Source organism: Chlorocebus sabaeus, chromosome 7, assembly GCF_047675955.1.
Source record: "Chlorocebus sabaeus isolate Y175 chromosome 7, mChlSab1.0.hap1, whole genome shotgun sequence".
Classification (NCBI taxonomy): Eukaryota; Metazoa; Chordata; class Mammalia; order Primates; family Cercopithecidae; genus Chlorocebus; species Chlorocebus sabaeus.
In genome coordinates, this window is record NC_132910.1 from 135,302,991 (window position 1) to 135,320,062 (window position 17,072).

The 17,072-nt window shown below is 42.5% G+C and overlaps 1 protein-coding gene across 12 annotated transcripts in view; it reads left to right on the top strand.

Annotated features, from left to right (window-relative positions):
• The window catches only part of PRIMPOL (primase and DNA directed polymerase), a 42,921-nt gene that overhangs the window by 19,091 nt on the left and 6,758 nt on the right, over positions 1 to 17,072 (top strand). For 5 of the 12 annotated variants that reach the window (XM_037994198.2, XM_037994183.2, XM_037994166.2 and 2 more), the window contains exons 7-12: positions 2,466 to 2,741; positions 7,735 to 7,860; positions 8,323 to 8,485; positions 12,327 to 12,415; positions 15,714 to 15,803; positions 15,881 to 15,989. In XM_037994198.2, coding sequence (XP_037850126.2) covers positions 2,466 to 2,741; positions 7,735 to 7,860; positions 8,323 to 8,485; positions 12,327 to 12,415; positions 15,714 to 15,803; positions 15,881 to 15,989 — 853 coding nt within the window. The remainder of the gene's footprint in view (positions 1 to 2,465; positions 2,742 to 7,734; positions 7,861 to 8,322; positions 8,486 to 12,326; positions 12,416 to 15,713; positions 15,804 to 15,880; positions 15,990 to 17,072) is intronic. The other 7 variants (XM_037994188.2, XM_008000394.3, XM_008000395.3 and 4 more) reach the window with 4 other exon arrangements.

The following is a 17,072-nucleotide window of genomic DNA, read 5'->3' on the forward strand; positions in this document are numbered from 1 at the left end:
GTCAGAACAGCATAAGCAAAGCTATGGAGATAAGAGTGTGTGGCTAATAATGGGGGACAGTGAATGGTCTAATGTGGCTGGAGAGATGTGATCAGGCCTGGTAACTGGGCTGTTACCTCAGCCCCTTTGCCCTAGAATTAGGAGCTGCCAGAGTCAGAGGTGCAGAGAATATGAAGTGATTCAGAATTTTTCCTTTTTTCTTCCCTTAGTGTATCTTTGGATGACATTTCTAGTTGCTGTTGTCAGCCTTTCGGAGAAGAGAATTCAGTTCAATATAAGAGATCCTAGCTCTTGATCTGCCTAAAAATACTCTTCTGCCAGTTTGCTGTCATACCTCAAATTTCTGACCGACTAGTCTTTTGAGTTATTTCCAGCAAATAAGATAGTTCCTGTCCTCATGAGGGTTGGAGGCAATAAGATCCTGGAAGTAGAAAGCAGTGTGGTTTGCTGGGGCCAATGTGTTAGCATTGATGCTGGTGACAGTCCTCATGTTGTGGTCCTGGCCATGGTTGCTCCATGCCAGGGTTCCAAGGCCTGTGGCCTCCCCAGCACTGCCATTGCCTCCGTTTCTGCAACTGTGCACTCTCTTCTCTTATTGTGTGGGGTCAAGTAACTGCAATGTTAAGTTTTCAGGAAAATTAGCTTTATCAGTTTGGAGTTAGATTGCTTTGTTTTCCTTTGATGTGTTGTGATTTCTTTCCACTTGGTGTTTACTTTCTCTCCCTCATTCCAGAAGGAATCCATCCCGTACCAGCATATCATTGTGAGACCGAATGCTTTTGTTTCGATTTTGACATTTAGTGCTTTGTAAGAAATTGGATTTGTTTCTTTGAGTAGGGAAGTAATTTTTTTTTGTTGTTTTGTTTTTGTTTTTTTGTGAGACAGAGTCTCACTCTGTCACCTAGGCTGGAGTGCAGTGGCATGATCTTGACTCACTGCAACCTCCGCCTCCTAGGTTCAAGCAGTTCTCTTGCCTCAGCCTCCAAGTAGCTGGGATTACAGGTGCCCAGCACCACGTCCAGCTTATTTTTATATTTTTAGTAGAGACGGGGTTTCACCATGTTGGCCAGGCTGGTCTCAAGTGATCTCAAGTGATCCGCCTGCCTCAGCCTCCCAAAATGCTGGGATTATAGGCATGAGCCACCACAGCTGGCTGAGTAGGCAAGTAATAAAATCTAATGTGAAGAAAGAAAATTTTGAATTTAGAGCATGCATTTGTTATAATGTAAGGACCCAAGCCTTTCTGGTAAATAAAGTGAAGAATGAATCTAAACAATAACAGGTCTACAGATTAAAATTAACTTTTTCTTACAGTATTGCATTTCTTGAGTATTGGTATACATGAAGCAACTTAATAGCCAAATTATTTGATTTCATGGTGTAAAATGTGAGAGTTCAAAGAAGTTCTGGATTTTCTTACCAACTTTTCATGGTACAGATAGGACTACTGTTCCTCAGAGTTTTTAGAATAAATGTCGAAGTACAGTAAATGTATCGAATTGCTTTTGTTGTGGATGTTAGCTCCGAGGCCGTAGTCCATTTTGTGCCCAGTTTGAGGCAGAGGTAGGAGCAGCAGCCTGGGGGCTGACGACTGTGAAAGCCAGGGTTTGTAGGGCGTGTCGTGGCAGGTAAAGGAGAGAAAATAAGCTCTTGAGAAATTTGCCAGCACCCTGACTCCCTGAGATTTCCTCAGTGCTTCTGTCTGTTAGCTGAGCAGTAGTTTCCTTATATAAACCTTCATTCTTCATTATTATTATTTTTATGATCCCTTAAGGGCACGAGGCCCTTCATTCTTTAATCATTGAATGTCCCAGTATGTGTTAATAAGTAGTGTTTTCTGGATGACAGCCTCTTAGGCTCAGGCCCCTACCGGCAGCACTGACACATCTTCTCAAATGAACTTTCCCTTCTAAGATGATTTGTTTACATCTGACACCAGGCTCCCAAGTCAATGGACTTGAAAAGGTAAACGATTTCATAAAAGGAAGTAAGTCACAGGACTGGTGTGTAACAATTTATAGCAACTTGGTTTTGAAACCAGAAATCAAAAAATGGTTTTCTGTATAAAATTGTCATGTGTGGGCCAGGCGCGGTGGCTCAAGCCTGTAATCCCAGCACTTTGGGAGGCCGAGACAGGCGGATCACGAGGTCAGGAGATCGAGACCATCCTGGCTAACACAGTGAAACCCCGTCTCTACTAAAAATACAAAAAACTAGCCAGGCGAGGTGGCGGCACCTGTAGTCCCAGCTACTCGGGAGGCTGAGGCAGGAGAATGGCGTGAACCCGGGAGGCGGAGCTTGCAGCGAGCTGAGATCCGGCCACTGCACTCCAGCCTGGGCGACAGAGCGAGACTCCATCTTAAAAAAAAAAAAAAAAATTGTCATCTGTAGATTCATGGCTAGACCTTAAGATATGGTGTGTGGAAAAGAAGAATCGGGTGAATCATAACAGCTTTTTTCCTTAGGTAATTTTTTGAGAAAAATTTTGCAGCCTGCTCTTGACTTGCTTGGCAGTGAAGATGATAATAGCGCTTCAGAGACAACAGGCCATGGATTTCCCCATTTTTTGGAAGCACCTGCAAGACAAGAATTTTCTTTCACAGAGAAGGCTACAGGGGAAAGCTGGACATTGAATTCAGAGAAACTGGAGAGGCTGGGGTCAGCTGAGCAAAGCAGTCCTGACCTTTCGTTTGTAGTTGTGAAGAATAACGTGGGAGAGAAGCATCTTTTTGTGGATCTTGGTAAGTAAGATTGACAGCTATCTCTATCAGACGGCCCTGGTGCTTTCGTGAGTAACAGGTTGGTGCCCACTCGTCACTGTGCTTGGGATTCTCGCTTCCTCCACTGCCCAAGTCGCCAGCAGGATGCAAGCAGCGAGTTCAGGTGCTGGGAATCTGTGAGGTTTTTCTCCAGAGATCTTAGAGGGGTCCAGACCGGCCTGAGCTCCAGCAGAGGATGGCTGTGGCTGCCTTCTGCTCTGCGTGTCCAGAGGATTCCTGTTGAGGGAGTTTTACAGGAACAGTTGGACCAGCTTCCTCCAGGACTGCTGAGAGGTTAAGTCAGAGTACAGACATTTAAAAAACAGACCCAGTGTAAAAGCAGTACTCATGTGGCGCAGTGAGCCTGGATGCTTTCCTCACCGAAGATCTCAGTGGTTGTGGCAGGGCCCATTTCATCAGCTTTCGTGCTGTGTTGAAACCAGTGATTTCTCAACCCAGTGTGGCTTTGCTAGGCCTTGGTCTCAGAGCCTGAGGATGTCAGAAGCCCTGGGCTGACAGGACTTGAGCATAGTTCAACAACAGGCCAATCAAGACCCTAACACAACAGCTCCCATTTGGTGAACTGCACTTCATTTTTATACTGAGGCTCTAGCTTGTGATTTCAAAAGCCATGACAGCAGCAGGTTTCTTCTTTTTCTTTCTTTCTTTCTTTTTTTTTTTAAGACGGAGTCTTGCTCTGTCGCCAGGCTGGAGTGCAGTGGCGCGATCTCGGCTCACTGCAAGCTCCGCCTCCCGGGTTCAAATGATTTGCCTCCCTCAGCCTCCTGAGTAGCTGGGATTACAGGTGCGTACCACCACGCCCGGCTAATTTTTGTATTTTTAGTACAGACGGGGTTTCACCATGTTGGCCAAGCTGGTCTGAAACTACTGACCTCATGATCCGTCTGCCTCAGCCTCCCAAAGTGCTGGGATTACAGGTGTGAGCCATTGTACCTGCCAGACAGCAACATTTTTGCTGTTGGTTTTGAACACCTCGGAGAGCTTCAGTGTGTAAAGGCTGAGGGAAGGTAGGTTTAAGGTATAGGTCAGATTCCCAGGCCAACAGTGTACCGAGATTAGGGACGTGTTCCTGCTAGATTTCATGTTTTTCTAGCACCCCTGGCAATCGAGCACCAGAACTTGGAAAGACAGAGGAGTGTGAGGTCGAGCAGTCACACAGGCAGAGGCACCTTCTTCCAAGCCTGACAGGTTTTACTTTATGAGCAGGATGTCGTCTCTGGGCGGGACTAGCCTGCAGTCAGTGAGGCAGAGTGCATAACAGGAAGTTGATCCAGGGAGAGCAGCAGTGGCCAGTACCTGTCTCTACTTCTACCCCAGTATAACACAGTACCCCAGGTCATAGCACACCTAACCTTGGAAGTCAGGCTACTGGACTAGCAAGAAAATCTCCCTGGTCCTCTTGATATATACGCCTGGATTTACTCACATATCCAGAGAGGATGGGGAAGTCGTTTCCTAAACCATCCTTGGAAAGTTCAGAGATTTCATAGTGTATGCTGAAATCTTGTTAAGAAACTTTTTTGTTGAAGTATAACATTTATACAGAAAAATATATAATTGATTACAGAATGAACACCCCTTGTCACCACACTACCCAAGACAAGAAATAGATGACCAGGACCCCCAACTTCATCCCCCTTCCAGTCCGGACCCCTCCCTCTGTCCCAGGGGTAACAACTATTCTGTCCTCTAACTCTGTGGGTTAGTTTTGCCTGTATTTTTACTGTGTAATTGGAATCACATACAGTTGACTCTTCAACAATGCAGGGCTTAGGGGAACCGACTTCTCTGTGCAGATCAAAATCCATATATAACTTTTGACTTCCCAAAAACTTCATTACTGATAGCCTACTCTTGACCGGAAGCCTCATTGATAAACAGTTGATTCACCATGTTTTGTGTATGTATTGTATACTGGATTCTTACAGTGAAGTAAGCTAAAGAAAAGAAAATGTTGCTAAAAGCATAAGAAAGAGGGACTGTATTTACAATACTGTACTGTATTTATCGATACTATAAGTTTAGGTCATCTGTTTACATGATGAATCGTTCATCTGAAATGGCGACAACAGCAACTGAGACCTCAGTCTATGTACATGTCAAGCGATTCAGCTTTTTCTTGTAAGGTCATGATATTTCTGTCTGGGAGCACCTCCAGCATCATGAGTGGCACTTCATATGGGTCCCATGGTGTTACTCGAGGTTTACAGTATTGCACTAAACACGATGAAAAATATGTGAGAACTACAAAGATCACTTTTTGTTTTTTTGAGACGGAGTCTCGCTCTGTGGCCCAGGCTGGAGTGCAGTGGCATGATCTCGGCTCACTGCAAGCTCCGCCTCCCGGGTTCCCGCCATTCTCCTGCCTCAGCCTCCTGAGTAGCTGGGACTACAGGCGCCCGCCACCTTGCCCGGCTAATTTTTTGTGTTATTTTTAGTAGAGACGGGGTTTCACCATGTTGGCCAGGATGGTCTTGATTTCCTGACCTCGTGATCCACCCGTCTCGGCCTCCCAAAGTGCTAGAATTACAGGCATGAGCCACCGCGCCCGGCCAAGGATCACTTTTGACTGTGAAACGCAATTGATTGGTGTAATGACCTGCTCAGATGGAGAGGACTGGCATCAAGCCGTGTTGTAGGCAGATACCTGAGCTCATTGCAATAGCAAGAGGAGGCGGCTAAGAAATTATTGTGGTAGTGTAGTATGTACTACGGTTAATCTTACACAGTTATAATTTAATACTCTATCTTTACATTTGTTTAGATTTTTCCCAACTGTGAATGGCATCATGTACAGTCTGCAAGGGTATGCATATGTTTGGATAAATTTTAACTTTTTATAACAGACTTATGTACATTTTATGGCAGTAAATGATAACTTAGACTAGCCATCTACATATATTTTATGCATTCATGAACACTTAACTTTTTCTAATTATTTTTAATTATTTTCTAACGTTTTCTAATTTTTTAGGCTATACGGTTCATCTGTGAGTTTTCTCAAATTGTTGTAAGTCCCCCCAAAAGTTTCCAATATACTTATTGAAAAAAATTTGGCTCACGCCTGTAATCCCAACACTTTAGGAGGCCGAGGCAGGTAGATTGCTTGAGGTCAGGAGTTCAAGACCAGCCTGACCAACATGGTGAAACCCCATCTCTACTAAAAATACAAAAATTAGCCAGGCGTGGTGGTGCATGCCTGTAATTCCTGCTACTCGGGAGGCTGATACATGAGAATCACTTGAACCTGGGAGGCAGAGGGTGCAGTGAACTAAGTTCGTACCACTGCACTCCAACCTGGGCAACAGAGCGAGACTCAGTATCAAAAAAAAAGAAAGAAGAAAGAAAAAAAAAATCACATGTAAGTGGTGCTATTTAGCTGAAACCCTTGTTATTCAGGGGTAAACTGTAGTGTATGTTTGTGGTTGTCTTTGCACCCTTAGTCATGTCTTTGAGGAACATAAGTCATTAAATAGTAGTAGTAGTCTGATTTTATCAGTGTTTTCCTCTGTGGTCAGTGTTTCTTGCATCCTGTTAAAAAAACTTGGCCTATCCCAAAGCCATGAAGGTATTCTTTTGCTTTTCTTCTTTATCTTCTAAAAGCTTATTGTTTTGCCTTTTATGTTTATGTTTAATTCATTGTTTTTTAGAGACAAGGTCTCATTCTGTTGCCCAGGCTGAAGTGCAGTGGTACGATCCTGCAGCCTTGAACTCCTGGGCTCAAGCAATCCTCCTGCCTCAGCCTCAGCAGTAGCTAGAACTACAAGTGCATACGACCACATTTTTAAATCAATTTCTTCCCTCCCTTCCCTTCCTTTCCCTCCTCCTTTCCCTTCCCTCCTCCTTTCCCTTCCCCCTTCCCTTTCCTTCTTCCTTTCCCGTCCCCCTTCCCTTTCCTTCTCCCTTCCCTTCCCTTCTCCCTTCCCTTCCCTTCTCCCTTCCCTTCTCCCTTCACTTCCTCTTCCCTTCCCTTCTCTTTCCTTCCCCTTTCCCTTCCCTCTTCCCCCTTCCCTTCCCCCTTCCGCCTTCTCTTCCCCCTTCCCTTCCCCCTTCGCATTTCCCTTCCCCCTTCCCCCTTCGCATTTCCCTTACCCCTTCCCTTCCCTTTCCCCTTCCCTTTCGTTTCCCCTTCCCTTCCCCCTTCCCTACCCCCTACTCTTCCCTTCCCCTTCCCTTCCCCTTCCCCTTTCCCCTTCCCTTCCCCCTTCCCTTCCCTCTTCCCTTTCATTTCCCCTTCCCTTTCCTTTCCTTTTCCCTTCCCTTGCCCCTTCCCTACCCCTTTCTCTTCCCCCCTTCCCTTCCCCCTTCACTTTCCTTTCCCCTTTCCTTTCCTTCCCCCTTTCCTTCCCCCTTCCCTTCCGCCCCTCCCCTGCCCCTTTCCTTTCCTTTCACTGTCCCCCTCTCTGTCTCTTTCTCTCTCTCTCTCTAAGTATCATAGAGCAACACAATTTTTTTATTTGTTTATTTTTTGTAGAGACAGGGTCTGCTATGTTGCCCAGGCCTCAAGCGATCCTCCTGTCATGGCCTCCCATAATGCTGGGATTACAGGCACAAGCCACTGCACCTGGTGTGGCTTTTATGTTTAGATTTACAGTCCACTTGGAAATGATTTGCTTATTGAGTGAGGAACAGTCAAGATTCATGTTTTCTTTTGTGAATATCCGGTTGGCTCAGCACTGTTTGTTGAAATGACTGTCCTTTACCTACTGCTCAGCAGTGCCACCTTTGCCATAAATCAGTGGCTGTGTATATTTTGGTCTGTTTCTGGACCCTGTTCTTCATTGTTCTGTTGATCTATTCCTGTCTAATATAGTTTTATATATTAGATAGGCACCACACTGTCTAATATGGTTTTGTTGTAAGTCTTTATATCTAGGAGAAACAATTCCTCCAAATTTGTTCTTTGAAATTTCTTGGTTATTCTTGAGCTTTTGCACTTCTGTTTAAATTTTAGAGTCAGTTTGCCAGTTTACACAAACAAATCCTGCTAGAATTTTTATTTGGATTGCCTCGACTCTACAGACCAACTTGGGGAGCGTTGACATTTTTACAATACTGAGTCTTCCAATCTATGCACATGGTAGGCCCATCTATTTACTTAGGGATTCTCTAATTTTTCTCTATAATGTTTTATAATTTACTGAATAGAAATCTTATCCATATGTTGTTAGATTTATTCTAGATATTTGTTTGATTTTGGTCCTTCCCTTTTCTCTGGGATTTGGCACGGCACAACCTCACTGTCTTAGAAGCTCTCTGGTTGTCTCAAACTTTCCAATACCTGCGCCCAGCTTTTCCATTTGTTTCAGTTGCAGAATTGCAGCAGAATAATTGAGTTTGCTGTTTCAGAATGTGGCATTCCTCCATGCTGACTGCAGTTTGTTTTAATTTATATAGTGCTTTCATTTTATTTTGTTTACAGCTACATGTAGAAAATACTTATTTCTTTTATTAATGCTATATAAAAATTGAATTATTTGCTGACTATAAAACTAATCACAGAAAACATGCTTTCATATTGTTTTATTAATTTTTGATGTAGGAGTTTATACAAGAAATAGAAACTTTCGGCTATATAAATCATCAAAAATAGGAAAGCGTGTGGCTTTGGAGGTTACTGAAGATAACACATTTTTTCCTATACGGTCAAAGGATGTTTCTGACGAATATCAGTATTTTCTCTCTTCTTTGGTCAGCAATGTCAGGTATGCAGTAGCAGCATCAAACCATTTTGTATTCATGAATATTTATTAAACAGTGAATGGCATTGTGTATTACTAAAATGTAAATCATCTAAATTCATTCTACCTTAAGAAAAAGTCAGTTCTTACTGCTCTTTTTTTTGAATACAGAGTCTTGCTCTGTCGCCCAGGCTGGAGTGCAGTGGCACAATCTCGGCTCACTGCAAGCTCCGCCTCCCAGGTTCACGCCTCAGCCTCCGGAGTAGCTGGGACTACAGGTGCCCGCCACCACACCCGGCTAATTTTTGTATTTTTAGTAGAGATGGGGTTGGACCATGTTAGCCAGGCTTGTCTCGAACTCCTGACCTCAGGTGATCCGCCCACCTCGGCTTCCCAAAGTGCTGGGAGCTGGGATTACAGGCATGAGCCACTGCACCCAGCCAGTTCTTACAGTTCTAAGTTAACTCTTCTCTTTTCTCCATTAGCTAAAAGATAATAGTAAAACGTATATTTGAACACTTAATTTTCTCTGTATATCTTTTTAGGATTATATTTAGTATATTTTCCAATTTTTCTAAAATGATTATCACTTCTGTAAAGAAGAAAACGGTACTACTGGTATTGCATTTGGAAATATTTTACTATTAAATGCCTCATTTTCTTTTCATGTATGCACATACATATAATTTGTATAGCTCCTTTATTCAAAAAATATTCTTGAGATTATTATTTAGATGATTGTCATTTGTTTTTTCTACTTGATGTTATGAATATTTGTTAAGAATTTGCCAACAATTAATTGTAAATAAAACTTCTAATGCCTATGTAAAATTTCCGTTATGTTGACACTCTGGAATTTATTGTGAGTTCTATTGTTGAAACTTTAGGTTCCTATGTTTTGTTCATTTTTTAAAAGTATTTAAGTTGGCTGGGCACAGTAGCACATGCCTGTAGTCCCAGCTACTCAGGAGTCTGAGGTAGGAGGATCACTTGAGCCCAGGAGTTCAAGGCTGCAGTGAGCTATGAATGCACCACTGCACTGCAGTCTGGGTGACAGTGTGCGACCCCATTGCTAAAAACTAAAATAAATAAATAAATAAAAATAAAATCTGTGAAAGTCATCTTTCAACAGAAATACTATAACAAGTCATCATTTGATGTTGATAAGTTATTGGAAACTGAACTTTAAACAAAGTGATGTATGATGAATCCAATTGTTTTTTCTCATCCATGTTATAAGGCAGTGGTCGCTGGGTCACAGACCAGTGGTCTGTGGTTAGGAACTGGGCCCCACAGCAGGAGGTGAGCAGTAGGCGAGTGAGCGAGCAGCCACCTTCCCACCTGAGCTCTGCCTCCTGCCAGATCTGCAGTGGCATTAGATTCTTATAGGAGTGCAAACCCTGCTGTGAACTGTGCATGGGAGGGATCTAGGCTGCACAGTCCTTATGAGAATCTAATGCCTCATGGTCTGAGGTGGAACAGTTTCAGCCCGAAACCAGCCCACCTTGCCCCTGCCCCACCCATGGAAAGATTGTCTTCCAGGAAACCGGTCCCTGGTGCCAGAAAGGTTGGGGACTGCCGTTATAAGGAAATGATGTTGAACAAAAGAACATTATTCAAAGACCTGCTAGATGTCATTTCTCTTAGAGTTGCAGTTTCCAAGAATCTATCCATGGCATTAAGTGAGGACTTACTGTATTTGCCTTCATTCCCCGTTTTTCTAGGCTGACAACTTTTTCAGCCCAAAAAATGGTTAAGGTTCAGACTAAATTACCATCAACTTGCCATAATTATTTTCCTTTTGCCTTTCTAAATATAATTTTTTTTTTTGAGACAGTCTTGCTCTGTGGCCCAGGCTGGAGTACAGTGGTGTGATCTCAGCTCACTGCAACCTCTGCCTCACAGGTTCAAGCGATTCTCCTGCCTCAGCCTCCCAAGTAGCTGGGACTGTAGGTGTGCACCACCACACCCAGATAATTTTTGTATTTTTAGTAGAGATGGGGTTTCCCCATGTTGGGCAAGCTGGTCTCAAACTCCTGACCTCAAGTGATCTGCCCACCTTGGTCTCCCACAAGTGCTGGGATTACAGGCGTGAGCCACCGTGCCCGGCCACTTAAATATAATTTTAAGGAAAAGTTCTCTAGGAATTAATTTTAGTAATTGTCTAAAATACATTGCTGTAGGGATAGTTGTATCAGGTTGTACAGTTAACAGCCATTACCCAGGAGGATGGAAGATGGATTGTTTTTCTTCATATATATATTTGTACTCTTTGAATTCTTTTAATAACATGTCTCCGAAGTAAGGTCTGAGTTTCCTACTTTTAAATGGAAATGATACTAACACCCACCTTATGGAGTTGTCGAGAGCATTTACAAAGTTAAAATTGTGCACATAAAACATTTACAGCTGTGCCCAGCTCATGGCATCTGCTCAGTGAATGTTGTTGGTAGCGGTAGTAGTATCTGAGATTCTGAAAATGGGAAGTGCCATAGCAGGAGTGTACAAATTGTATATTTCCTGCCACCCCCTGTTGGCACCAGAATAAGGTCACATTCTTTCTACCACTTATGGAGAAGTGCGAAAAGCAACATTGTTAGTTCTAGCTCCTATGGGAAAAGCAACTCCAGCCGGAAGTGCAGGTAATCTCTCGATTACCCAGTCCCGTTTCTTTCGCAGTTTAAATATGAATCTTACAGAGGTGGAGGGTTCTTCTAGTGAATACAGTCACCTTGTCTTTTGCGTATTCCAAGTCAATACCAGGTATTTTACTTCTTGAAATAAAGGCTAAATCCTTTATGATTATGAATGTACCTTTTCTTTCCGTTAATTTTAATCTGTTTTTCCCTTTGCTCTCACCCCTCCTTCTTCCTTCATTTCTTCCTATAAGTCACACCTCTACAATTGTTGTAACAAAAAATTCAAAGGCTCTTTATGTTTGGTGAATAGAGTTATATAGTCGTCACCTGGTGTCTGTGGGTGATTATTATCCCAAGACCCCTGTGGATACAAAAATCTGCAGATATAAAAGGATGTACTATTTTCACGTAACCCACACACATCCTCCATATATAATACTGTAAATCCTGCTAGATTACCTATACCTAATACAGTACACATGCCATATAGTTGTTATACTATATTGTTTTTAATTTGTATTATTTTTATTGTTGTTATTTTTATTTTTATTTTTTTTAATTTTCACTTATTTACTTATTTTTTTGAGATGGAATCTCACTCCATCACCCAGGCTGGAGTGCAATGATACAATCTCAGCTCACTGCAACCTCCGCCTCCTAGATTCAAGCAGTTCTCCTGCCTCAGCCTGCCATGTCGCTGGAATTACAGGTGCCTGCCACCACACCTGGCTAATTTTTGTATTTTTAGTAGATGGGTTTCCCCATGTTGGCTAGGCTGGTCTCAAACTCTTGACCTCAAGTGATCAGCCCATCTCAGCCTCCCAAAGTCCTGGGATTATAGGCGTGAGCCACTGTGTCTGGCCTATTTTTATTGTTTTTTAAAAGACATACTTTTGATCTGCAGTTGGTTGAATCTGCAGATGTGAAACCATGGACACAGGGCTTCAGTAGCCCTAGAGTCCGTGATCCATTCTGTAATTGAGGATAGTATTATAAGTAATCACCAACCTGCTCTTTAAAAAATTATTTAATTGACAAATCATATTTTTTATATGTGTGGGGTTCGTGGTTTTGTGGGCAAATGTGGAATAAATGTCCTAGAACAATTATCTGCTGAACAAAGGATTTTAATGAGAAACTATTAGGAATTCAGCATCCTTTCTGTAGCCAGGCCTTGTAGTTCCAGTGTAATGGTGCTTTGTTTCTTTTACCTATTTCTTCCTCAGGTTCTCAGATACTTTACGAATTCTTACATGTGACCCATCTCAGAATAAACAAAAAGGAGTTGGATATTTTAACAGTATCGGCACTTCAGGTAAATTTTTTGATGTTTGTTTTCTTTTTAAGACAGCATCTCTTTGTCACCCAGGCTGGAGTGCAGTGGTGCGATCTCGGCTCACTGCAGCCTCCTCCTTCCAGGCTCAAGCCATCCTCCTGCCTCAACTTCCAGAGTAGTTGGGTCTATAGGCGTGCACCACCACACCTAGCTAATTTTTGTATTTTTAGTAGAGATGAGATTTCACCATGTTGCCCAGACTGGTCTCAAACTCCTGGGCTCAAATGATCTGTCTGCCTCAGCCTCCCAAAATGCTGAGATTACAGGTACAAGCCACTGCACGCAGCTACTTCAGGTAATTAAAAAAAAAAAATTTCCTATCAAAATGTAAGGATACAGAATCTGTTTTGCCTTTAAAATCTTAAATGTTAAGTATTCATAATCACTGATCTTTCAAAAACTACCTCTAGCCAGGCGCAGTGACTCCCACCTGTAATTCCAGCACTTTGGGAGACTGAGGCAGGAGGATCACTTGAGCCCAGGAGTTAGAGACAATCCTGAGCAACTTAGCAAAACCCTATCTCTACAAAAAAATCCAAAAATTAGCCAGGAGTTGTGGTGCATGCCTGTCGTCCCAGCCACTCAGGAGGCTGAGGCAGGAGGATCTCTTGAGGCCAGGAGGTTGAAGCTGCACTGAGTCTTCATGGTGCCATTGCACTCCAGCCTGGGCAGCAGAATCACACCCTGTCTCAGCCAGTCAGCTAATCAATCATTCACTCATCTACTTCAGGGTTTCTATCTCAAACGCAAAAAGTATGAAAAAGATGTTTATTAAGAAGTATTCGCCGGGCGTGGTGGCTCATGCTCTAATCCGAGTACTTTGGGAGGCCGAGGTGGGTGGATCACCTGAGTTCACGAGTTTGAGAATAGCCTGGCCAACATGGTGAAATCAGTAAAAATATAAAAATTACCCAGGCATGGTGACAGGTGCCTGTAATCCCAGCTACTCGGGAGACTGAGGCAAGAGAATCGCTTGAACCTGGGAGGCGGAGGTTGCGGTGAGCTGAGATCGTGCCACTGCACTCCAGCCTGGGCAACAAGGGTGAGACTCCATCTCAAAAAAAAAAAAAAAAAAAAAAAAGTATTATTCACTAATTTTCATTTTATGGTGTTTTTCAAAAAACTACAAAAATAATGTAGGTTATTTGTATAAAATAAACACAGAACAAAATGAAAACTTAAATTTCTTTTTCACCCTTCTGTCCACGATCAGTCAGGTAAATACTGCAGTCATTTTCTATTTAACCTAGAAGAGCTTTTCCTATGTTTCCAATATATGTAGAGAGATCTTCCTCAGTCTTTTAATGGTTGTGTAGTTTTTCATGGTACAGCTCTGTCATAACTTACCCATTCCTCTATTGAAGAACATAGAGCGTTTTTTTCAAATATTTCTTACATAAACCCTCCAGTAAACATTTTTATACACATATTTTCGTATATTGTTGTTATTTATAATAGTGAAAAAATGAAAGCAATCTAACTGTACAGCAAAAGTGAGTTGGTTATATACTATGAAATCCTCTAGCTGTTTAATTTAAATTTATGAAGCCTGTATAATGTGGAAAACACCCATTTGTGATGTTAAAGGAAAAAGTAGTCTCTAAAATTATGTGTATAGTATGATTACAAGCTTACTTTAAAATATGGATAACATTTTCTTATGTTTATTTTCTTCTGTTTCATACGTATTTATAGACATTGATTTAGAGTCCACAGCTCACATTTCCACATTAATATGTTTTCCAATATTTCTCCAATTATATATATCATTTTAGTAAGTGAAACATAAACTTCATTTAAAGCAAACTTGGATCACGAGGTCAGGAGATCCAGACCACGGTGAAACCCCGTCTCTACTAAAATTACAAAAAATCAGCCAGGCGCGGTGGCGGGCACCTGTAGTCCCAGCTACTCTGGAGGCTGAGGCAGAGAATAGTGTGAACCCTGGAGGCGGAGCTTGCAGTGAGCCGAGATCGCGCCACTGTACTCCAGCCTGGGTGACAGAGCGAGACTCTGTCTCAAAAAAAAAAAAAAAAAAAAAAAAATTAAATGATACTGGCTGGGTTCGGTGGCCCATGCCTGTAATGCCAGCACTTTGGGAGGCGAAAGCAGGCGGGATCATGAGGTCAGGAGTTTGAGACCAGCCTGACCAACGCAGGGAAACCCCATCTCTACTAAAAGTACAAAAATTAGCCAGGCATGGTGGTGGGTGCCTGTAGTGCCAGCTACTCAGGAGGCTGAGGCAGGAGAACTGCTTGAACCCAGGAGGCGGAGGTTGCAGTGAGCCAAGATCGTGCCACTGCACTCCACAGAGCCAGACTCCGTCTCAAGAAAAAAAAAAAAAATTAAACGATACTTAAAATAGGTCATTCTAAATTACTACAGTAGCTTTTTAGAAAATATAATTGGATCATCAGTACCTTCCAGCTAAAGGCCTCAGGGCACACACCTGTAGCGGGTCAGCCTAGTGTATTGCCAGGGAAGCGATGGCCAGCACACACCACGGGGAACCTCAGTAAAGTGGGGCATCTCGGGAAGCGGGGTTGGAAAGGACCCGGAGGATTGGATTTGGGCTTGGAATGGGTGGGTGGGGGGAGTATACCAGGAACCCTGGGGTTTGTTCTGCATTGGGTGTTGTCAGGCACAATTCTATGACTGGTTTTCTTAGTAAAGCTTAACTGAAGGGAAACCAGAATAGAAATTAACACTGTAATTTGTTAAAAACAAACGAACACACAAAAACCAGTTGCTTATGTTTGCTGAGATCAGGGGTGTTGGTCATTTTTGTGGTTTGGAAGATGTTCCTGTTTTGTCTGTGTTGGGACGTGATTACCCAGGGGTTATCTTTGTTCCTTGAGTCCTCATGACCACAGGGGCCTTATCTGTTGTTGACGTTCTGTGAGTGCCTGTGTTCACAGGACAATGCCCAGGCTGAGGTAGGCGTGCCAGGCTAGCGCATGGCAACACCAAGGCCTGGCTGATGGAGCTAGGCCTGTTCCGGACGTGAGGGACTGTCTTTCTGTTTGCCAAAATGAAGACAGCAGTTGAAATTATTTCAAGCGGTTTTTATGAAATTAGTTAACATTTGACCTAATTGAGAGGTTTGACTTTTACCTGCTTCCTTGTAGTATAACAAACGTGAATTGACTGAAATTGCAAAAAGTGAGGGAAGGCCGAGAGATTGCAAAACCCATAATTGTACTCAACAGCATTTAATCAAAATGTAACTTCTCAGCTTTCAGCTATTGTAATTTATAAATCATTCTCTCTGTTGCAGTAGAAACCATTGAAGGTTTTCAGTGTTCTCCCTATCCTGAAGTTGATCATTTTGTTCTTTCTTTGGTGAATAAAGATGGCATTAAAGGAGGTAAAGTTAATCTCATCCTTTGCTAACTGTTATATGATAGAGTGATAGTACCTTTAGAAACATTATTTGCATTTTAGGAATTCGGCGTTGGAACTACTTTTTCCCAGAAGAATTACTGGTTTATGATATTTGTAAATATCGGTGGTGTGAAAACATTGGAAGAGCCCATAAGAGTAATAATATAATGTAAGTAATATTAATGATTTGTGTGTATTTAACCAATATTATATTTTAAATGTTTATAACTTTTAAATAAAGTTGAGACTATGAAAACTATTTTGTTTTAAAAATAAATTTAGTTGTTTTAAATTTCTTTTTTTTTTTTCCAAGACGAAGTCTTGCTCTGTTGCCCAGGCTGGAGTGCAGTGGTGTGATCGTGGCTCACTGCAACCTCTGCTTCCTGAGTTCCAGCAATTCTCCTGCCTCAGCCTCCTAAGTAGCTAGGATTACAGGCGCCTGCCACCACGCCCAGCTAATTTTTGTATTTTTAGTAGAGACGGGGTTTTACTATGTTGGCCAGGCTGGTCTCCAACTCCTGACCTTGTGATCCACCCGCCTCAGCCTCCCAAAGTGCTGGAATTACAGGCGTGAGCCACCGCGCCCGGCTGTTGTATTAAGTTTCTATTTGTTGTATATGGTTAGCATTACATAATATTTAATTTCAGTGTAATTATTGCATCGCTTCTAGCACATCAGCTTTATGTGTACTTTATTTGCTTAAGATAATAACCGCGTAGTATATCTGGAGAGGACAAAGGTGGGGTTGAGGAGGGCTGGGAGAAGGCTGTGGGCGGGGTGCGGTGAGGATGGGAAGCGCGCCTCTCCTTCCTGTTGCCATTGGCCCTTGCCACATTATGGACTCTGCGTTGAAAGTGCGCAGGTTTAGGCAAGAAGGTATCTCCTCAGTTATCGTGAAGAACTGGAGCTAGGATTGTGTTAACTTGTTCAAGACACAGCGTGGTATTGAGGGAACTAGTATTTATTGAATGCTTGGTATATATGCCAGGCCCTGTTTGAGAGATTTTCTTTAAAATGCCCATGGGAAGAGGAGGGAAAGTAAAGGATGAAGTAAAGCCAGAAATAGGACTTTAAAACATAAAAGGATGTGATTAGAATAGAGATAAATAGATACCCAGTAGTTATCAGTTATGATGTGAGAAATTTTGCTGTTTTTTATTTCATGTCAAACCAACACCCGTATCATCGAGCATATGTGGCCTGTGTGCTGGACGTGGGGAAATGATCGGGACGCTCTTTCTGGGAAGCTGG